The following is a 24109-nucleotide window of genomic DNA, read 5'->3' on the forward strand; positions in this document are numbered from 1 at the left end:
AACATTGCTGTTCTTTCCTTTGGAAGTGTGTTTGTGTGCACCTAGATGTTGTTCAGTGCTCTTATTCGCGGTTGTGTGTTTACAAACAATATATTAAAACCGATTGCTTTTCCTCTATATCAGGAGGTGCTGAAACACATACAGGGAAGCATTGAAGAAGACTCTACCGATTCATCCGGACAAATCGATCTCCTAGAAAGACTGAAAGGTACGCATCACACATGGGGTGACAGAATTAGCTGACTGAAATCCGTTCTATTAAATAACCTCAATTCTGATATTCCTTCCTCCGGTAGAAATTAGCCTGGATCCTAACACTTACCCAGGGGTGAAGCTGAGACCTCAGCCGTCTTCCATGCAAGGTTCAGGCTCTGGGCGTTCAGGGGACAGCAGCCCCATTGGTTCCTTGGGCTCCCTCCCCAAGAGAGGGCTGTCCAATGGGGGCAGAGACAGCGCTGGCTACCTGGATGAGCTGGAGAAGGAGAGGTGAGCTCCTGCTTGCATTATCTTGTATTTTCACATTACTTTGTCTTTGTTGAGTAATGTAGGCTATACTTAGTCTCTATCCCAAAGGACACCCTATTCCCTACATAGTGCAGTACCAGAGCCCTTTCAGGCTATATAGCAAATAGGGTACCATGTGGGATGCATCCACTTTGATTTACTGCTGCAATATTAATTGATGAGTGGTTTGCGCCTCTCCCGGCCAAATCACATTATGAGTGCAATGGTGCAGTGTGAGGGCTTCCATCACACAGTACATCATGCTAACATTGTTAGGTTGCAAAGTGTATTCCTGGCATTAGTCACAGACAGGATGCATTAGGCGGTCGTATTCAGGGACACCTACCCTGTTTTATTTTGGTATGGTGTATGTGTTTTTGTCTTAGGTCTTTGATTAGAGTTTATTTGGTCTGACTTCGGTCAGTTTAAAAATAAATAAAAAAGTTTTACAATTGATTGGTGCGATTGTGTCTGTCCTGTCAGGTCCTTATTGATGGCGGAGCTGGAGAAAGAGGAGAAGAAGAAGGATCAGTATTACGCACAGCTGCAGAACCTCACCAAGAGGATCGACAGCCTACCACTGACTGAGAATGTAAGTGTTTATTTGTCGTTCAGCATTATGCCGTGTGTTGGGATGGAGTATAGTGACTTATAGATACTCCCAAAATACCATAACTGACCGTATGCAGTTATCCTCTCTGCATTATTAAATATTCAACATTTCGTCAAGCCTGATGTCTGTTGATCCTGTTTGCGGTTGCAGCAATTCTCCCTGCAGACGGATATGACCCGTAGGCAACTGGAGTACGAGGCGAGGCAGATCAGAGCTGCCATGGAGAAACAGCTGGGAACCTGCCAGGATATGGAGAAGAGGGCACAGGTCAGGGATGAGATGAATTTGGGGTGGCAGGTAGCCTAGTGGTTAGAGCGTTGGGCCAGTAACCGAAAGGTTGCTGGATCGAATCCCTGAGCTGACAAGGTAAAAGTCTGTTGTTCTGCCCCTGTATAAGGCAGTTAACCCACTGTTCCCCGGTAGGCCGTCATTGTAAATCATTTTTTCTTAACTGGTTAAATAAAGGTTCAAATAAAAAAATGATGAATGCATACATTGAAATGAAAGGGAGAGCAGGTATAGCAATTACATGTATGGGATGAGTCATTGATTAGGAAACATATACACACAGGAAGAACAGAATGGTCAGTAAGGATACTGATTAAGTAGGATGATATGTAGGCAGTTGAGGAGGTAGAACATTTAGTAAATTGACTTAGAATGACAAAATTCTACAACATCATTCTGCATCTACGAATGCTTTAATTTAGTCAGTGTTATATCCAACAGCATGTCCAGTCTCCTCAACTAACCGGTTACCCCACACACTGACTCTGTACCGGTACCCCCTGTATATAGTCTTGCTATTGTTGTTTTACTGCTGTTGTTTAACTACTTGTTACTTTCATCTCTTGTCTGCATTTTTTTAAACTGCATTGTTGGTTGGGGGCTTGTAAGTAGGCAATTCACTAAGGTCTACACCTGTTGTATTCGGCACATGTAACTAATAACATTTGATTTGGTAATTGTAATATCCGGGTTATCATCCTCTGAGTGATCGCTTCCTGTAAATGTCCTGCTGTGTTTCAGGTGAGGGTGACTCGTATTCAGCAGATAGAGAAGGACATACTGAAGATCCAACAGCATGTCCAGTCTCCACCTGCAGAACCAGAGGTATGTGATACTCACCCCAGCCTCAGATGTAATACACTAGAATGTACCTCTAGGCCTTGTTCTAGCCAGAATAGAGAAAGTATTGCCGAAACAATAGAGGTACAGAATATCTCACTGTAAATATATTTAGGGCTGGTTTCCCGGACGCATTATTCCTGTTCAAAATGACTACAATGCCCTTTGATTTGTCTGGGACTAAGCATAATCTGTGTCTGGGAAACCAACCCTAAATGTATTTACAGTAATTTCTGGCAATACTTTCTCTGTATTCTGGCTAATGCCTGGCCTGTGTGGACTTCTCCATTTCAACAGGCATTCTGTGGGAACAGTTTGTTGGCTTTTAGTCATGTAAAGAACCAAAAGCTGCTTACATCTGAGTGTCGTGCCATGTCAGTCAGCCATCACATTCGCTGATATCCATTTAATCCTCGATGTTGTACTGGGTGTGCTAACTGCACCATTCCCCTTTCTATACAATGGGGATTGATGCGTAGCCTCCATCCCTGCGTTACATGGACAAGTGTACAATAATGCTTTGTTACTGATCCGATATATGGTGATTTTTATCTGAACTGAACACTGTCCTCTCTCATCCAATCATTTTGCAGTGTTCTTCTCCTCTAAACAGGAGCATCATTTATTTACAGCGGCTCCTAAGAACACTAGAATGCTGGAAGCAACTCTTGTTCCTTCCAGGTTTATAACTTCTGACCCTGATTCTGGGGGGTGAAATCAACCATAGGCGTTCTCCTGTCCTCTCTCCTTGTGTTAAATATTAAAAAGAGCGCCATTGAATGAATGACGAATTACTTTTTATTTTCGTGTAAAATCGCCAGTTGGCAACCCATCCCTTATGGGATTAATTGACACGCATTACAATAGTTCAGATAATTTAGTGATAATTCTTCTTCCGGTGTTCTCTGCAGTGCGCATCGCATAAAGAGGGGGAAAAAATATATCAATACATAATAAGATAATCAAAACAAATTATATCCCTAGAGCAGTAAACATACATGCATACAGTCGTGGCCAAAAGTTTTGAGAATGACACAAATATTAATTTTCAGTCTGCTGCCTCAGTTTGTATAATGGCAATTTGCATATACTCCTGAATGTTATGAAGAGTGCTCAGATGAATTGCAATTAATTGCAAAGTCCCTCTTTGCAGTGCAAATGAACTGAATCCCCCAAAAACATATCCACTGCATTTCAGCCCTGCCACAAAAGGACCAGCTGATATCATGTCAGTGATTCTCTCGTTAACACAGGTGTGAGTGTTGACGAGGACAAGGCTGGAGATCACTCTGTCTTGCTGATTGAGTTCGAATAACAGACTGGAAGCTTCAAAAGAAGGGTGGTGCTTGGAATCATTGTTCTTCCTCTGTCAACGATGGTTCGCTGCAAGGAAACATGTGCCGTCATCATTGCTTTGCACAAAAAGGGCTTCACAGGTAAGGATATTGCTGCCAGTAAGATTGCACCTAAATCAACCATTTATCGGATCATCAAGAACTTCAAGGAGAGCGGTTCAATTGTTGTGAAGAAGGCTTCAGGGTGCCCAAAAAAGTCCAGTAATTGCCAGGACCGTCTCCTAAAGTTGATTCAGCTGCGGGATCGGGGGACCACCAGTACAGAGCTTGCTCAGGAATGGCAGCAGGCAGGTCTGAGTGCATCTGCACGCACAGTGAGGCGAAGACTTTTGGAGAATGTCCTGGTGTCAAGAAGGGCAGCAAAGAAGCCACTTCTCTCCAGGAAAAACATCAGGGACAGACTGATATTCTGCAAAAGGTACAGGGATTGGACTGCTGAGGACTGGGGTAAAGTCATTTTCTCTGAATCCCCTTTCCGATTGTTTGGGGCATCAGGAAAAAAGCTTGTCCAGAGAAGACAAGGTGAGTGCTACCATCAGTCCTGTGTCATGCCAACCATAAAGCATCCTGAGATCATTCATGTGTGGGGTTGCTTCTCAGCCAAGGGAGTGGGCTCACTCACAATTTTGCCTAAGAACACAGCCATGAATAAAGAATTGAACACATCCTCCGAGAGCAACTTCTCCCAACCATCCAGGAACAGTTTTGTGATGAACAATGCCTTTTCCAGCATGATGGAGCACCTTGCCATAAGGCGAAAGTGATAAAGTGGCTCGGGGAACAAAACATCGATATTTTGGGTCCATGGCCAGGAAACTCCCCAGACCTTAACCTCCCTGGTCAACAGCCAGTGGAATCGCGTGGCGCGAAATACAAATACCTCAAATGCTATAACTTCAATTTCTCAAACATATGACTATTTTACATCATTTTAAAGACAAGACTCTCGTTAATCTAACCACATTGGCCGATTTCAAAAAGGCTTTACAGCGAAAGAAAAACAGATTGTCAGAGTACCCTGCCAAAAATAATCACACAGCGATTTTCAAAGCAAGCATATATGTCACAAAAACCAAAACCACAGCTAAATGCAGCACTAACCTTTGATCTTCATCAGATGACACTCCTAGGACATTATGTTATACAATACAATACATGCATGTTTTGTTCAATCAAGTTCATATTTATATCAGAAACCAGCTTTTTACATTAGCATGTGATGTTCAGAACTAGCATATAGTTTTAGCATATAAAAAATGCTTGGAAAGATCAGAGGTTGGACCTAAGCAAGTGTTTAAATACTTCCCTACACATATAGAATATTTTTGCAGTAATATTCACTAATATTCATGCAGTATGTTCAGCTTTCATGAGTACAATGTTTCATCATAACTTCTATTAATCTATATCACTGACTATTTCCTTGTTTATTTCCATGTCTTACATATTTCATTTAACACTGTTAATAAATAGTGATGTCCTAATTAATCATACATCATAGTGCAATAGACCACTATGGAGACATTTTTCTGGTCGCACAGATTAGGTAAATTATATCCGTGTTGTATGCCTCTTATGTACATAGAATGTTAAATGTCACGTAACAAAATGTATTGTACTTTTTTAAACGTAGATTGTATATATTGTATATATATAAAAATCTTCTTTACACTCTCTTTGGATAATTCATTCCAATCATTTTAAAGTTAACAGCAGGTATTTTGCATGTAAGTTTAAGTATTTTGATATCTTCACAAATCTACAAAACAGACGTTTTACTTAACTTCCGGTGAATTTACTAAATTACTCACGATTAACGTTGACAAAATACATAATTATTTTAACCTCTCTGGGCTAGGTGGGACAAAGTCGTCCCACCTACGCAACAGCCAGTGTAATCCCGTGGCGCAATATTCAAATACCTTAGAAATGTTATTACTTCAATTTCTCAAACATATGACTATTTTACACCATTTTAAAGACAAGACTCTCGTTAATCTAACCACACTGTCCGATTTCAAAAAGGCTTTACAACGAAAGCAAAACATTAGATTATGTCAGCAGAGTACCCAGCCAGAAATAATCAGACACCCATTTTTCAAGCTAGCATATAATGTCACAAAAACCAAAACCACAGCTAAATGCAGCAGTAACCTTTGATCTTCATCAGATGACACTCCTAGGACATGTTATACATGCATGTTTTGTTCAATCAAGTTCATATTTATATCAAAAACCAGCTTTTTACATTAGCATGTGACTAGCATTCCCACCGAACACTTCCGGTGAATTTACTAAATTACTCACGATAAACGTTCACAAAAAACATAACAATTTAAGAATTAATGATACAGAACTCCTTTATGCACTCGCTATGTCAGATTTTAAAATAGCTTTTCGGTGAAAGCACATTTTGCAATATTCTGAGTAGATAGTCCGGCATCACAGGGCTAGCTATTTAGACACCCACCAAGTTTAGCCCTCACCAATGTCAGATTTACTATAAGAAAAATGTTATTACCTTTGCTGTTCTTCGTCAGAATGCACTCCCAGGACTTCTACTTCAATAACAAATGTTGGTTTGGTTCAAAATAATCCATAGTTATGTTCAAATATCCTCTGTTTTGTTCGTGCGTTCAAGACACTATCCGAAAGGGTAAAGAAGGGTGACGCGCCCGACGCGTTTCGTGACAAAACATTTCTAAATATTCCATTACCGTACTTCGAAGCCTGTCAACCGCTGTTTAAAATCAATTTTTATGCAATTTTTCTCGTAAAAAAGCGATAATATTCCGACCGGGAAACTGTGTTTTAGTTCAAAGAGAGACAAAATAAAAACAGGGGGTCGCCTCGTGCACGCGCCTCAGTCTCATTGTCCTCTGATAAACATTAGCGCCTTTGGTAAGTGGTCTTTCAGCCAGGGGCTGCAAAGACATCATTCAGCTTTTTCCCGGGTTCTGAGAGCCTATGGGAGCCGTAGGAAGTGTCACGTTACAGCAAAGATCAGAAATTTTCAATAAAGAGAGTCAAGAAGCCCAAGGAATGGTCAGAGGGCACTTCCTGTACAGAATCTTCTCAGGTTTTTGCCTGCCATATGAGTTCTGTTATACACAGACACCATTCAAACAGTTTTAGAAACTTTAGGGTGTTTTCTATCCAAAGCCAATAATTATATGCATATTCTAGTTTCTGGGCAGTAGTAATAACCAGATTAAATCGGGTACGTTTTTTTATCCGGCCGTGTAAATATACTGCCCCCTAGCCCTAACAGGTTAAGAATTATAGATACAGAACTCCTTTATGCAATCGCGGTGTCAGATTTTAAAATAGCTTTTCGGCAAAAGCACATTTTGCAATATTCTGAGTACATAGCCCGGCCATCACGGCTAGCTAATTTGACACCCACCAAGTTTGGGACAACCTAAACTCAGAATTACTAGTAGAAAAATTGGATTACCTTTGCTGTTCTTCGTCAGAATGCACTCCCAGGACTTCTACTTCAATAACAAATGTTGGTTTGGTTCAAAATAATCCATAGTTATGTTCAAATATCCTCTGTTTTGTTCGTGCGTTCAAGACACTATCCGAAAGGGTAAAGAAGGGTGACGCGCCCGACGCGTTTCGTGACAAAACATTTCTAAATATTCCATTACCGTACTTCGAAGCCTGTCAACCGCTGTTTAAAATCAATTTTTATGCAATTTTTCTCGTAAAAAAGCGATAATATTCCGACCGGGAAACTGTGTTTTAGTTCAAAGAGAGACAAAATAAAAACAGGGGGTCGCCTCGTGCACGCGCCTCAGTCTCATTGTCCTCTGATAAACATTAGCGCCTTTGGTAAGTGGTCTTTCAGCCAGGGGCTGCAAAGACATCATTCAGCTTTTTCCCGGGTTCTGAGAGCCTATGGGAGCCGTAGGAAGTGTCACGTTACAGCAAAGATCAGAAATTTTCAATAAAGAGAGTCAAGAAGCCCAAGGAATGGTCAGAGGGCACTTCCTGTACAGAATCTTCTCAGGTTTTTGCCTGCCATATGAGTTCTGTTATACACAGACACCATTCAAACAGTTTTAGAAACTTTAGGGTGTTTTCTATCCAAAGCCAATAATTATATGCATATTCTAGTTTCTGGGCAGTAGTAATAACCAGATTAAATCGGGTACGTTTTTTTATCCGGCCGTGTAAATATACTGCCCCCTAGCCCTAACAGGTTAAGAATTATAGATACAGAACTCCTTTATGCAATCGCGGTGTCAGATTTTAAAATAGCTTTTCGGCAAAAGCACATTTTGCAATATTCTGAGTACATAGCCCGGCCATCACGGCTAGCTAATTTGACACCCACCAAGTTTGGGACAACCTAAACTCAGAATTACTAGTAGAAAAATTGGATTACCTTTGCTGTTCTTCGTCAGAATGCACTCCCAGGACGTCTACTTCAACAACAAATGTTGTTTTGGTTCGAAATAATCCATAGTTATATCCAAATACCTCCGTTTTGTTCGTGCGTTCAGGTCACTATCCGAAGGGTGACGTGCCGGCGAATTTCGTGACAAAAAATGTCAAAATATTCCATTACCGTACTTCGAAGCATGTCAAACGTTGTTTAAAATACATTTTTATGCTATTTTTCTCATAAAATAGCGATAATATTCCAACCGGGTGACGTTGTGTTCATTCAAACACTGAAAAGAAAAAAATGCAGTCGTTATGTGCACGCGCGCCTCAGTGTCATTGTTCTCAGAAGGACCACTCACAAAAACCCCTGCTGTTTTTCGCCCAGAGACTGGAGAGCTCTCATTCCACTTTCTGGCACCTTCCTAGAGCCAATGGAAACCTTAGAAAATGTCACGTTACAGCAGAGATGCTGTATTTTTGATAGAGATGCCCTAGAAGGAGAACAAATTGTCAGACAGGGCACTTCCTGTATAGAATCTTCTCAGGTTTTGGCCTGCCATATGAGTTCTGTTATACTCACAGACACCATTCAAACAGTTTTAGAAACTTTAGAGTGTTTTCTATCCAAATCTACTAATTATATGCATATTCTCGTTTCTGGGCAAGAGTAGTAACCAGTTTAAATCGGGTACGTTTTTTTTTATCCGGCCGTGAAAATACTGCCCCCTATCCCAAACAGGTTAAATCTTGGTCGCAAATGGGTCTTCCAAATGGACAATGACCTCCAAGCATACTTCCAAAGTTGTGGAAAAATGGCTTAAGGATAAAGTCAGGGTATTGGAATTGGCCATCACAAAGCCCTGACCTCATTCCTGTTGAAATGTTGTGGGCAGAACTGAAAAGGCGTCTGCGAGCAAGGAGGCCTACAAACCTGACTCGGTTACACCAGCTCTGTCAGGAGTATGCCAAAATTCACTTAACTTACTGTGCGAAGCTTGTGGAAGGCTACTTGAAACGTTTGACCCAATTTAAAGGCAATGCTACCAAATACTAATTGAGTGTGTTAACTTCTTACCCACTGGGAATGTGATGAAAGAAATAAAAGCTCAAATCATTCTCTCTACTATTATTCTGACATTTCACATTCTTAAAATAAAGTGGTGAACCTAACTGACCTAAAACAGGGAATTTTTACCAGGATTAAATGTCAGGAATTGTGAAACTGAGTTTATATGTTTTTGGCTAAGGTGTATGGAAACTTCTGACTTCAACTGTATACTGAGATCATGTGACAGTTAGATTGAACACAGGTGGACTTTGACTTATGAAGGTAATTGGTTGCCCCAGATATTATTTAGGGGCTTCTTAGCAAGGGGGTGAAGACATGCACGCACCACTTTTCACTTTGTTTTATTTTTTTAGAATTTTTTTGAAAGTCATTTTTTTCATTTTACGTCACCAATTTGGACTATTTTGTCCATTTACATGAAATCCAAATAAAATTCTATTTAAATTACAGGTTGTAATGCAACAAATTAGGCAAAATGCCAAGGGGGATTAATACTTTTGCATGGCACTGTGCATTCATACATACATGTTGAGAAGGCATTTGAACACAATCTGGCACAAAGAGAAGAGACAGTGTGAGACAGACCTGCACACAATCTATATACTCGTCTTATTTTCCATCCAATTTTAATTGAATGAAGGGGGACCTGTTCGACTACAGCATTAGACACATTAGCTGACCTGACTGAGCATGTGTGCAGTCAGTCAACCAGTGACCTACCTTCTGCTCCTGTTTGATGCACAGCCGAGAAGCTACAAGGCCTTGGTGTGTGTGTTCATGCGTCAGTGTGCATGAATACTGTATTCAAGCCAGTGCACTCATGCCTGCATCATGTGAGATGTGTTTGTTTGGTGGCCCATACAGTATGCGTGCTTGTGTGTTTTTGTCTGTTGGTAATTGTGTGTACGCTACTAGGTCTCATGCCCTGCATGTGTGCTGGCTCGCATGCTTTTCCCCCTCTACATGAGTGGATAAATGATTGGACACATTTAATTCCCCCCTCTTCGACTGTCATCCTGCAGGCTGAGCTACAGCTTATGTAGGTCAGGGATGAGGAAGCCTGATGCTCCTGCAGCTGCCCTAGCTAGCCTAGTGACTGAATGCTATATCCATCTCTATCGCCATTAGGGTTGCACATTTTGGGGAATATTCAGAGGTGGAAACTTTCTGTGGGAATTAACAGAAATATATGCAAATTAATATTAATACCATTTAAATGTAGATGTTTTTTGCATGGGATATATTTACCATATATGGAGACAAACTTAAACCTTTAACCTTATCATAAGTAGACATAATTGCAAATGATTAAATCCTTCTAATAGAAATAACAATTTAGTTACGAATAGAACTTTGAGTTGACTCTTCACATGGGATGATTTCAATGAACAACAAACGGAATATTGAATGATCCCCAATGATCATCGCATCTCCCCAAAATGTTTTAAACATACATCTGTAAAATGATAGTCTAGAAACTAAAGCTTTGCTTGTCTTCCTCTCAGGCTTCCATGTCTTCTCCCTTGACCTCCTCAATGTCCACCTCTTGAACATCAAACTCTGAGACCTCATCTTCACTGTCACTTTCCAACCTTGAGGATGGCTTGTTGTCAGGCTCAAAAAGCCTCAAATTTTCCCAGGTGGCCACCAATTTTTCAACCCTTGTATTGGTCAGCCTGGTGTGTGTGTGTGTGTTCCCAAACAAGGACCAGTTGCGCTGATTGTTGGTGGGATTTGGAGGCAACAGGGGAAAGAGCCTCAGATCCACAAAATCCCTTCCACCAGGTGGCTGATGAGATATGTTGGCACGACTGCCATATTGCATGCCCATCTCAAAGCCCTTGCTTGGAAGTGTACTTCGCCAGACTGCCAAGAACCTTGCCCTCATCCAGGCCAAGGTGGCGAGACACGGTAGTGATGACACCATAGGCCTTGTTGCTCTCTACACCAGACAGGATGCACTTGCCAGCATACTTGGGGTCCAACATGTATGCTGCTGTGTGTTTGGGCTTCAGGCAGAAGTCTTTTTGATGCATTTCAGAACTGCAGTTCTCTGCTTGGAGCATTAGTAAAGTGGGCAGGGCAGTACGGATTTCTTCTTAATTCTGCAAGCAGAGTCTGAACGTCAGACAGGATGGCATTGTCTCCCTCAATCCATGCAATGGCTACTGCTATAGGTTTCAGGTTGCGTACCACTCTCTCCCAAAATACATCATGCAGGAGGATCCTCTTGATGGGGCTGTCCATATCGGTAGACTGTGATATGGCCATTTCTTGGAGAGACTCTTTCCCGTCCAGGAGACTCAAACATGAAAACTCTACCCCAACGGGTGTTGCTGGGCAGCTTCAATGTGGTGCTCTTATTCTTCTCACTTTGCTTGGTGAGGTAGATTGCTGCTATAACTTGATGACCCTTCACATACCTAACCATTTCCTTGGCTCTCTTGTAGAGTGTATCCATTGTTTTCAGTGCCATGATGTCCTTGAGGAGTACATTCAATGCATGAGCAGCATAGCCAATGGGTGTGATGTGAGGGTAGGACTCCACTTTAGACCAAGCAGCCTTCATGTTCGCAGCATTGTCTGTCACCAGTGCAAATTCCTTCTGTGGTCCAAGGTCATTGACTGCCTTCAGCTCATCTGCAATGTAGAGACCGGTGTGTCTGTGCTCTTGTAGAATACTGGTTGAGGGGTGAAGATATAGTTAATTATTCATTAGTTTGCTTTCTCTATGATTTGCTTGACCTTCACTTGAACTCTGTTGAACTCTGCATCCAGCAAATGAGTATATAAATCATGTCTGGTTGGAGGGGTGTATGCTGGGAAAAGAACATTCAGAAATATCTTCCAATACACATTGCCTGTGAGCATCAGAGGTGAACCAGTTGCATACACAGCTTGAGCATGACATTCATCAGTATTTCTTTGACTACGTTCTTCCATTGAGTAAAAAAAAAACTTCTGATTCCAGGAGGACCATGAGCTATGTCTGATTCATCACTTTCACCACAAATAGAAGTAGAGGGAGTTTTGTCAGGTCGCTTGTGAGTGCTGAGGGAACTTTATGCACTTGGCCAGATGATTCTGCATCTTTGTTGCATTCTTCACATATGATTTGGCATAGTATTAGCAAATGTACACAGCTTTTCCTTCTACATTCGCGGCAGTGAAATGTCTCCATGCATCAGATAGTGCCCATGGCATTTTCCTGTAAAGATGAGAGAAAAAAATCTCATACATTTCCATGTACAGATAAATAGTTAAGTAGTTAGATTAAACCTCTCTGGGATATGTGGGACGCCAGCGTCCCACCTCGACAACAGCCAGTGAAATTGCAGGGCGCCAAATTCAAACAGACATCTCAATTAAAATTCCTCAAACATACAAGTATTATACACCATTTTAAAGATAAACTTCTTGTTAATCCAACCATAGTGTCCGATTTCAAAAAGGCTTTACTGCGAAAGCATACCATGCGATTATGTTAGGTCAGCGCCTAGTCACAAAAAAATACAGCCATTTTACAGCCCAAGAGAGGAGTCACAAAAAGCAGAAATAGAGAAAATTAATCACTAACCTTTGATCTTCATCAGATGGCACTCATAGGACTTCATGTTACACAATACATGTATGTTTTGTTCGATAAAGTTCATATTCATATCCAAAAATCTCAGTTTATGTTGGCGTGTTTTGTTTTGCCTCCAATACATCCGTTGAATTTTCAGAGCGCCACATCAATTTACAGTGATACTCATAAACTTTGATGAAAGATACAAGTGTTATACATGGGGTTAAAGAAACTTCTCCTTAATGCAACTGCTGTGTCAGATTTCAAAAAAGCTTTGCACACCATGCAATAATCTGATGACAGCGCTCAGCCACCAAAACAAGCCATACAGATACCCGCCATGTTGTGGAGTCAACAAAAGTCAAAAATAGCTTTATAAATATTCACTTACCTTTTGATCTTCATCGGAATGCACTCCCAGGAATCCCAGTTCCACAATAAATGTTTGTTTTGTTAAAGTTCATCTTTATGTCCAAATACCTCCTTTTTGTTTGCGTTTAGTTCACTAATCCAAATGTACAAGGCGCGGGCACTAAGTTCAGACAGTCAAAAAAGTTCCATTTCAGTTTGTAGAAACATGTCAAACGATGTATATAATCAATCTTTAGGATGTTTTTATCAGAAATCTTCAATAATATTCCAACCGGACAATTCCTTTGTCTTTAGAAAGGAAAGGGAACGGAGCTCGCGCTCACGGCCGCACACGATCAACAACTAAAGGCTTTCAGCTGAGCCATCTACTGTGAGTGGTCTTATTCGCTCCCCTTTCACAATAGAAGCCAGAAACAACTTTCTAAAGACTGTTGACATCTAGTGGAAGCCTTAGGAAGTGCAATCTGACCCCATTTACACTGTATATTAGATAGGAAATCACTTGAAAAACTCAAACTCAGATTTCCCACTTCCTGGTTGGATTTTTCTCAGGTTTTTGCCTGCCATTTCAGTTCTGCTATACTCAGACATCATTCAAACAGTTTTAGAAACTTCAGTGTTTTCTATCCAAATCCACTAATAATATGCATTTCCTAGCTTCTGGGCCTGAGTAGCAGGCAGTTTACTCTGGGTACGCTTTTCATCCGGACGTGAAAATACTGCCCACTATCACAAAGTTAAACAACTCCTTTGTAAGATGTTTTAAAATTAAACGTGTATGGAAACGGGTGAATTAACACTCCTCAGTTAGCAGGCTCATGCAAGCTAAAACCCACATGGTAGCATAAACTAACTAGCAGAAATGGTTAACAAGTTAAACACTTTGCTGTAGGCTATTTACTAGTTTACATTTTTTGTTTGTGTCATATAAAATATATTCACCCCACCCAGTATTGTAATAAAAACTTCTCAGAAAAGTTACCGGAAAGCTTCCGACCCTTTGCAACCGTAGTCACCATTGCTTGGTTATTCTGAGTTTTTCACTCCCACTCTCGATCTCTCTTGCCATCACTCCCTGTCTCCCTCGCCCACTCTCTCACTCCCTCATTCTGTCTTGCTCTCTCTCTCCCTTCCTTCCAGTCTCTCCTCCTGCTGTTTTCTATTTCCTCTTTTTTAATGGATTCTGCCTCTTCTTCCCTTCCTTCCAGGTGACTGGTTCTGCATCCTCTCTCTTTTTGTTGAATCGTTCCTCTCATCTCTCATTTAGCCTGCTACATGATTGGTTCACTCCTCTGGAGGTCTGACCCTTCTTTCCCTCTTTCTTTTCCTCATGCAGAGCAAGCATGACCCGGCTGCCCAGGATGAGGGAGGCCATGCTTCAGGGGACAGTGGTGGGCCTAGCGCTGGGTGTTCTCAGGTAAGACTCACCTTCCATACCTGATCCAAGACAATTGGCGTGTTTGACGGGATCATTTTGAAATCATTATGAGTAGCATATTGGAATGCAATGTGATTTGTAGACTGTGATTCTGCATAGTTTGACTGCAATGTAGTCCATCTCAAACTAACACAGTGCTTGCACCACCTTGAGATTCGAAGTTAACGTGTGACGGATTCATTTTCTTCCTTTGGTCCTATAATGCTCCAGAAAATATCTTCCGCCATTGGACTGACTGGTAATGTTGGTTAGGAGAGTTCGGCTGAGCTGTCGTGAGCTGCCTTTTTTGCCGTGCTTAGTGCCTTGACTTTCCATTTAATGCTAATGATTCGTGTCTTACTCCAGAGTAGGTTTTATCCCTGAGGCTTGCGATTAAACCGTTGGATTCATATTTTAATGACTTTTAAAATGTAATATAGTCTGACTTCCCTCGATTCTTAGCAGAATGAATGAGGTTGCTGGGAATGTTCTATGGGAAAAAAAAACTGTCACACTGTGTCACACTAATGGCTTTTATGAGAAAGGCAAAGATGTTATACTGTAGGAAATTGCAAGCAATATGATTACATTTTAATTTTAAAAAAGCTTTTAAAAAGTTTAACTAAATAAATGTTTCTCATCTAGGGTTCCAGCTCTCGCCTGGATCAGGACTCTGCCAGTGAAATGAGTTTGGGTGGGGGTAGTTACTCTGTGCCCCGCAGACTGACCAGTCACTTGGGCACCAAGGTATTCAGAGATTCTACTGACACTCAGGTTGATGTAGTATGACTGTTCTCATCAAATGACCCCCCCTTCATAATAAACCACATGAGCTCTGTCTGTATGCCCAAACCAAAAATGTGAAATGTTATCTAGTTTAAAAATGTAATAGAAATTGCTTTTTTAAACAGGGTAGCTCACATAAATTAGATTGCATCCTAAGTGGGACAATTTGATCCATTTCGATATAAGTAATTGACCTATGTATCATCAGGGTGTGTCTTCAAAGTAGTTGTTCTCACGGTCGGCCCTCTAACCCTATAGGTGGAGATGGTCTACTCCCTTCTTTCCATGCTGGGGACCCATGATAAAGATGACATGTCTCGTACTCTGCTGGCCATGTCCAGCTCCCAGGACAGCTGCATCGCCATGCGCCAGTCAGGCTGTCTTCCCTTACTCATCCAACTCCTCCATGGCAACGACAAGGTTTGTAATGGTTTTGTTTGGTAACTTTGTCTTATTCTTTATCATTGGGCTAGGTGTTATTTATTTAGTCGAGGACCACTTTGGAAAGGAGTGTTTTAATTAATACTTTCAAGTGAAACTTTCGCGTTATTTGTAATTTAGTTTGTACATAATGTTTCTGCCACCGTATCTTACTGCAAAAAAGAGCTTCTGGATATCAGGACAGCGATCACTCACCTCGGATTAGACAAAGATTTTTTTTCTTCAACAAGCAGGACGCACAGGATGTACTTCAAACACCCGACAAGGCCAACATCCCTGTCATTGGCAAGAGAAAGAGACGCAGGTACAGAGGACACAGCGGGGTGCCTCGTAAGGATCCGCAGACGGCGAGTAGCAAAGCTGACGTTACGTCAATATTACTTGCCAACGTGCAATCATTGGACAATAAATTAGGCGAGGTACGATCACGAGTGTCCTACCAATGGGACATCAGAAACTGTAACAGCTTATGTTTCACGGAATCGTGGCTGAATGATGACATGGATATTTAGCTAGCGGGATATACGCTGCACCGTCAAGATAGAACAGCACACTCCTCGGTGAGAGGAGGAGGGTCTGTGCATATTTGTAAACAGCTTGTGCACAAAATATAAGGGAGTCTCTAGATTTTGCTTGTCTGAAGTAGAGTATCTTATTATAAACTGTAGAACTCACTATTTGCCAAGAGTTTTCATCCATACTTTTCATGGCTGTTTAGTTACCACCACAGACAGATGCTGGCACGAAAACTGCACTCAGTCAGCTGTATTAGGAAATAAGCAAACAGGAAACTGCTCACCCAGAGGCAGTGCTCCTAGTGGCCGGGTATTTTAATGCAGGGAAACTTAAATCAGTTTTACCTAATTTCTATCAACATGTTAAATGTGCAACCAGAGGGGGAAAAAAATCTAGATCACCTGTACTCCAAACACAGAGACGCATACAAAGCTCGCCCTCCATTTCGTAAATCTAACCACAATTCTATCCTCCTGATTCCTGCTTACAAGCAAAAATTAAAGCAGGAAGCAACAGTGACTCGGTCTATGAAAAAAAGTGGTCAGAAGAAGCAGATGCTAAACTACAGGACTGTTTTGCTAGCACAGACTGGAACATGTTCCGGGATCCTTCCAATGGCATTGAGGAGTACACCACATCAGTCACTGGCTTCATCAATAAGTGCATCTAGGACGTTGTCCCCACAGTGACTGTACGTACATACTAGAGGTCGACCGATTTATGATTTTTCAACGCCAATACCGATTATTGGAGGACCAAAAAAAGCCCATACCAATTAATCGCCCGTTTCTTTAGTTTTTTTTGTATATTTATTTTTATTTAGTTAAAAAAAAACATTGTAATAACAATTACAACAATACTGAATGGACAATGAACACTTTTATTTTAACTTAATACATAAATAAAATCTATTTAGTCTCAAATAAATAATGAAACATGCTCAATTTGGTTTAAATAATGCAAAACAGTGTTGGAGAAGACAGTAAAAGTGCAATATGTGCCATGTAAAAAAGCTAACGTTTTAGTTCCTTGCTCAGAACATAAGAACATATGAAAGCTGGTGGTTCAATATTCCCAGTTAAGAGGTTTTAGGTTGTAGTTATTATAGGAATTATGACGCTTCGACTATTTCTCTCTATACCATTTGTATTTCACATACCTTTCACTATTGGATGTTCTAATAGGCACTTTAGTATTGCCAGCCTAATCTCAGGAGTTGATAGGCTTGAAGTCATAAACAGTGCTATGAAGCAAGCATTGCTAAGAGCTGCTGGCAAATGCAGTAAAGTTTGAAGGAACGCTTACGAGCCTGCTGCCGCCTACCACCACACAGTCAGACTGCTCTATCAAATCATAGACTTAATTATAATAAACACAGAAATATGAGCCGTTGGTCATTAATATGGTCAAATCCAGAAACTATCATTTTGAAAACAAAACCTTTATTCTTTCAGTGAAATACGGAACCGTTCCATATTTTATTGAACGGGCGGCAACCCTAAGTCTAAATTTTGCTGTTACATTGCACAACCATCAAAATTATGTAAAATTCTGGCAAATTAGTTAAACTAGCCAGGCGGCCCCATACTGTTACATATACCCTGACTCTGCGTGCAATGAACGCAAGAGAAGTGACACAATTTCCCTAGTTAATATTGCCTGCTAACCTGAGTTTATTTTAACTAAATATGCAGGTTTAAAAAAATACTTCGGTGTATTGATTTTAAGAAAGGCATTGATGTTAATGGTTAGGTACATTCGTGCAACGATTGTGCTTTTTTTCGGGAATGCGCTTTTGTTAAATCATCCCACATTTGGCGAGGTAGGCTGTGATTCGATGATAAACAGGCACCGCATTGATTATTTGCAATGCAGGACAAGCTAGTTAACTACACATGGTTGATGATATTACTAGGTTAACTAGTGATTATGTGAAGATTGATTGTTTTTTACATGATAAGTTTAATGCTAGCTAGCAACTTACCTTGGCTCCTTGCTGCACTCGCGTAACAGGTGGTCAGCCTGCCATGCAGTTTCCTCATGGAATGCAATATTATCGGCAGAAATCGGTGTCCAAAAATGCCAATTACCGATTTATGAAAAATCGAAATCGGCCCTAATTAATCGGCAATGCCGACTAATCGGTCGACCTCTAGTACATACCCCAACCAGAAGCCATGGATTACAGGCAACGTTCGCACTGAGCTAAAGGGTAGAGCTGTCGCTTTCAAGGTGCGGGACTCTAACCCGGAAGCTTAAAAGAAATCCTGCAATGCCCTTCGACGAACCATCAAACAGGCAAAGCGTCAATACAGGACTAAGATCGAATCGTATTACACAGGCTACGACGCTCGTCAGATGTAGCAGGGCTTGCAAACTATAAGTCTACAAAGGGAAGCACAGCCACGAGCTGCCCAGGGACACGAGCCTACCAGACGAGCTAAATCGACTGTGTGAGAACGCTCTCCGTAGCCGATGTGAGTAAGACAATTTAAGCAGGTCAACATTCACTAGGCCGCGGGGCCAGACTGATCACCAGGACGTATGCTCCGGGCATGTGCTGACCAACTGGCAGGTGTCTTCAATGACATTTTTCCCTGTCTGAGTCTCTAATACCAACATGTTTCAAGCAGACCACCATAGTCCCTGTACCCAAGAGCACTAAGGTAACCTGCCTAAATGACTACAGACCCGTAGCACTCACGTCCGTAGCCATGAAGTGCTTTGAAAGGCTGGTAATGGCTCACATTAACACCATTATCACAGAAACATTAGACTCACTCCAATTTGTATACCTCCAAAACAGATCCACAGATGATGCAATCTCTTTTGCACTCCACACTGCCCTTTCCCACCTGGACAAAAGGAACACCTACGTGAGAATGCTATTCATTGACTACAGCTCAGCGTTCAACACCATAGTACCCTCAAAGTTTTTCGCTAAGCTAAGGATCCTGGGACTAAACACCTCCCTCTGCAACTGGATCCTGGACTTCTTGACGGGCCGCCCACAGGTGGTGAGGGTAGGTAGCAACACATCTGCCACGCTGATCCTCAACACTGGAGCCCCTCAGGGGTGCGTGCTCAGTCCCCTCCTGTACTCCCTGTTCACCCATGACTGCGTGGCCAGGCACGACTCCAACACCATTAAGTTTGCAGACGACACAAGTGGTTGGCCTGATCACCAACAACAACGAGACCGCCTATAGGGAGGAGGTCAGAGACCTGGCTGTGTGATGCCAGAGTAACAACCTATCCCTCAACATCATCAAGACAAAGGAGATGATTGTGGACTAAAGGAATAGGAGGACCGAGCACACCCCCATTCTCATTGTGTCCCACCACCCGCCAACCCCTCTTTTACGCTACTGCTACTCTGTTTATCATCTGCATAGTCAATTTAACCATACCTACATGTGCATACTACCTCAATTAGCCTGACTAACCGGTGCCTGTATATAGCCTCGCTACTGTATATAGCCTCGCTCGCTACTGTTATTTTTCACTCTTTATACTGTTTTTTTTGTTATTTATTGTTCACCTAATACCTATTTTTTTTAACTTAATCGTACTGTTGGTTAGGGCCTGTGAGTAAGCATTTCATTAAGGTCTACACTTGTTGTATTTGGCGCACGTGACAAACTTTGATTTGATCATTAGGCTAGGTGTTATTTATTCCGTCGAGGACCACTTTGGAAAGGAGTGTTTTTATGATTACTTTCAAGTGATTAAATGTTTGTTATTTTATAAAATTCTATTCAATTCAAGGACTCAGTGCTGCTGGGGAACTCCCGAGGCAGCAAGGAGGCCCGGGCGAGAGCCAGCGCTGCCCTCCATAACATTATCCACTCCCAGCCTGACGATAAGAGAGGGCGCAGAGAGATCAGAGTGCTGCACCTCCTGGAGCAGATCAGGGTTTACTGCGAGACCTGCTGGGAGTGGCAGGAGAACCATGAGAGGGGAGTGGACCAGGATAAAAACCCCAGTAAGGCCTGCTCAGATGTATTGCATGCTTTGGTTAGGGTATGGTTATTTGGACGAGTAATGCAGGACAAAAACCCAGTAAGGACTAAAGCGACGGTTGTATTGAATTGTGTTGGTTTTGTTTTTCATTGTGTATTTGGAGGAGTAAACCCCCAGTACCTCCTGCTCAGATCACTTGTACTTGATTTGTTTAATGTATTAAATGAATAATTGGATGGGTAATACAGGACAACTTGAGTAAGGCCTATTATTTCAGATGGATGAACTATGTTTTAGTTAGGGTATGGATATTTGGATGGGTAATCTGTTTTTATTAGAATGGATTGTGTGTGTTTGTCCCAGTGCCCTCTCCCGTGGAGCATCAGATCTGCCCAGCGGTGTGTGTCTTAATGAAGCTGTCCTTTGATGAAGAGCACAGGCACGCTATGAATGAGCTCGGTAAGCATTCACTCCAAAACGGTTCTTCTGACCAAATGCAATTTTTTATTTAGGCTATTTAACCAGGATAGTCCACTTGGTGACACTTGCCACTGCTTTCCAGGCAGTTATCTTAAAAAAAGAAAAAAATTTGGAAACAAAATCTTTATTTGATCGATTTAATGTTTCATTACCCAAGAAACCAAAACAGAAAAGAGCTAGGTTAATGCATGTATTCATCCCTGTAAAGATGTTGGCTCTTATGCAATGTCTTGCATAGGACATCATATAGTAGAACATTCATGGGGTAGACTCATTCAATGATCGATTGACATTTCTCCTGCTGTGCTGCATGTTCCCAGGGGGGCTGCAGGCTATAGGGGAGCTCCTCCAAGTGGACTGTGAAATATACGGCCTCACCAGTGACCACTACAGCGTCACTCTGAGGAGATATGCTGGCATGGCCCTTACCAACCTCACCTTCGGGGACGTGGCCAATAAGGTGAGCTTCTGGTTCTGGACGATTTAACCTTAGATGAAATTGTGTGTGGAATTCTGACCTAATATTTTGCAAATGTTCTGCCTTAGGGTTGGTTTCCCAGACCCAAATTCAGCCTATTCCTGTATTTAAAAGCTCTTTCAATCTCAATTAAGCACGCTTTGTAGTCCAGGAGTAGGCTGGATCTGGGAAACTGGCCAATATGTGGAAACGCACTTGAAAGTTAAGGCAATAGTGTCTTCGAGGATAATCAATCTCTATGCTTGTTCATAAAGTATGGCTTCAAATGAATAGTAAGCATCTTTCTGTATCTTCCATCCTCAGGCCACTCTATGTTCCATGAAGGGATGTATGAGGGCCATGGTGGCTCAGCTGAAGTCTGAGAGTGAGGATCTACAGCAGGTGATTGCCAGTGTGTTGAGGAACCTGTCCTGGCGTGCGGATGTGAACAGTAAGAAGACCCTCCGTGAGGTGGGCAGTGTCAGGGCTCTGATGGAGTGTGCCTTGGAGGTACAGAAGGTGCGACATCCACCACTCCCACTCTTTGATACAAATACATAAGGAGCACATCATGTATAAATATGTGAATGAAATGTACAATTAGGAATTCGATAAAGATTTGCCTAAATATGTATTCACTGGCTGATAAAATATGTCTTCTCCCTTCACAGGAGTCTACACTGAAGAGTGTCCTCAGTGCCCTGTGGAACCTGTCAGCTCACTGCACTGAAAACAAAGCTGATATCTGTGCTGTAGAGGGGGCTTTGGCCTTCCTGGTTAGCACCTTGATGTACCGAAGCCAAACCAACACCCTCGCCATCATTGAAAGTGGAGGAGGCATCTTGCGCAATGTGTCTAGTCTCATCGCTACAAATGAAGATCACAGGTATGTCTATTCATTTTTTTTTTTTAAGTCATTCATTATTAGGGATGCACAATATATCAGTGAATATATTGGAATCGGCCGATATTAGCTAAAAATGCTAAACAACTGTATCGGCCCGATGTCTAGTTTACCGCCGATGTTAAAAACCGATGTCAAAGCTGCTGTGCATACCTATACTACTTAGGTACAGGATGTAATGACTCCATGTAAAATGATGCGCTACACGTGCAACACAGCATTCCTAACCTAGCCCACAATGTCTGCTGTGTGGATCGAGCAGTCAACAAGTCGAGCAGGCATTTGAAAGAGTAAGAGAATTTCAGCGTGACAACTCAAAGGCGAAATCCATTAAAGCCAAAATAATGGAATTCATGGAATTCTTACCATAGTAATCCTGGTTGAGAATGAAACAAATGAACAGCACAGCAAGTTAGTCAAAGAAATAGGTTTTGATTGTTTTACTGGTAAGGGGGACATGCGTAAATGCCAACAAAATAACTTTTTGGTCTGTGTTTGTGTGACCTTTATTTAACTAGGCATGTCAGTTAAGAACAAATTCGAATTTACAGTGACTGCCCGGACGCCGCTGGGCTAATTGTGCGCCACCCTATGGGACTCCCAATCACGGCCGGATGTGATACAGCCTGGATTCGAACCAGGGACTGTAGTGACGACTCTTGCACTGAGATGCAGTGCCTTAGACCGCTATGTTCATGTGTGTCTGTGTGTTAACTATTTAACTGTACTAGAATGCTTAACCTCTCTGGGCCAGTGGGACGTTAGCGTCCCACTCTAGTCAACAGCCAGTGGAATCGCGTGGCGCGAAATACAAAACTCAAAAATGCTATAACTTCAATTTCTCAAACATATGACTATTTTACACCATTTGAAAGATAACTCTCGTTAACCTGTTATGGATAGGGGGCAGTATTTTCACGGCCGGATCAAAAAACTTACCCGATTTAATCTGATTATTACTCCTGCCCAGAAACTAGAATATGCATATAATTATTAGCTTTGGATAGAAAACACTCCAAAGTTTCTAAAACTGTTTGAATGGTGTCTGTGAGTATAACAGAACTCAGGCCAAAGATTCCTTACAGGAAGTGCCCTCTCTGACCATTTCTTGGCCTTCTACACACTCTTTATTGAAAACTGAGGATCTCTGCTGTAACGTGACACTTCCTATGGCTCCCGTAGGCTCTCAGAAGGCGGCAGAAGGGTGAATGATGACTCTGCTGTCTCTGGCTGAAAAACAGTAGCGCATTTGGATAGTGGTCGATCTGAGAACAATGAGACTGGAGGTGCGTGCACGAGCCGACACCATGTTTTTATTTTCAGTCTTTGAACGAAAACCAACGACTCCCGATCGGAATATTATCGCTTTTTTACGAGAAAAATAGCATAGAAATTGATTTTAAACAGCGTTTGACATGCTTCGAAGTACGGTAATGGAATATTTTGAATTATTTTTGTCACGAAACGCGTCGGGCGCGTCACCCTTCGGATAGTGTCTTGAACGCACAACAAAACGCCGCTATTTGGATATAACTATGGATTATTTGGAACCAAACCAACATTTGTTATTGAAGTAGAAGTCCCGGGAGTGCATTCTGACGAAGAACAGCAAAGGTAATCCAATTTTTCTTATAGTAAATCTGAGTTTGGTGAGGGCTAAACTTGGTGGGTGTCAAAATAGCTAGCCAGTGATGGCGAGCTATCTACTCAGAATATTGCAAAATGTGCTTTCACCGAAAAGCTATTTTAAAATCGGACATAGCGATTGCATAAAGGAGTTCTGTATCTATAATTCTTAAAATAATTGTTATGTTTTTTGTGAACGTTTATCGGTTAGTGCTGCATTTAGCTGTGGTTTTGTTTTTTGTGACATTATATGCTAGCTTGAAAAATGGGTGTCTGATTATTTCTGGCTGGGTACTCTGCTGACATAATCTAATGTTTTGCTTTCGCTGTAAAGCCTTTTTGAAATCGGACAGTGTGGTTAGATAAAGGAGAGTCTTGTCTTTAAAATGGTGTAAAATAGTCATATGTTTGAAAAATGGAAGTTTTTGGATTTTCGAGGACTTTGTATTTCGCGCCACGCCCATCATTGGATATTGGAGCAGGTGTTCCGCTAGCGGAACGTCTAGATGTAAGAG

General features: G+C 41.7%; 1 protein-coding gene across 3 annotated transcripts in view; it reads left to right on the top strand.

Annotated features, from left to right (window-relative positions):
- Positions 1-24109, top strand: part of apc (APC regulator of WNT signaling pathway) — a 60758-nt gene that overhangs the window by 27909 nt on the left and 8740 nt on the right. For all 3 annotated transcript variants that reach the window (XM_014138656.3, XM_014138657.3, XM_014138658.3), the window contains 13 exons: positions 124-208; positions 297-486; positions 988-1096; positions 1268-1384; positions 2147-2230; positions 14341-14421; positions 15067-15168; positions 15466-15627; positions 19933-20149; positions 20491-20586; positions 20928-21067; positions 21389-21583; positions 21736-21950. In XM_014138656.3, coding sequence (XP_013994131.1) covers positions 124-208; positions 297-486; positions 988-1096; positions 1268-1384; positions 2147-2230; positions 14341-14421; positions 15067-15168; positions 15466-15627; positions 19933-20149; positions 20491-20586; positions 20928-21067; positions 21389-21583; positions 21736-21950 — 1793 coding nt within the window. The remainder of the gene's footprint in view (positions 1-123; positions 209-296; positions 487-987; positions 1097-1267; positions 1385-2146; positions 2231-14340; positions 14422-15066; positions 15169-15465; positions 15628-19932; positions 20150-20490; positions 20587-20927; positions 21068-21388; positions 21584-21735; positions 21951-24109) is intronic.

This window comes from Salmo salar, chromosome 13, assembly GCF_965601325.2.
Source record: "Salmo salar chromosome 13, fSalSal1, whole genome shotgun sequence".
In the NCBI taxonomy this organism is placed as follows: Eukaryota; Metazoa; Chordata; class Actinopteri; order Salmoniformes; family Salmonidae; genus Salmo; species Salmo salar.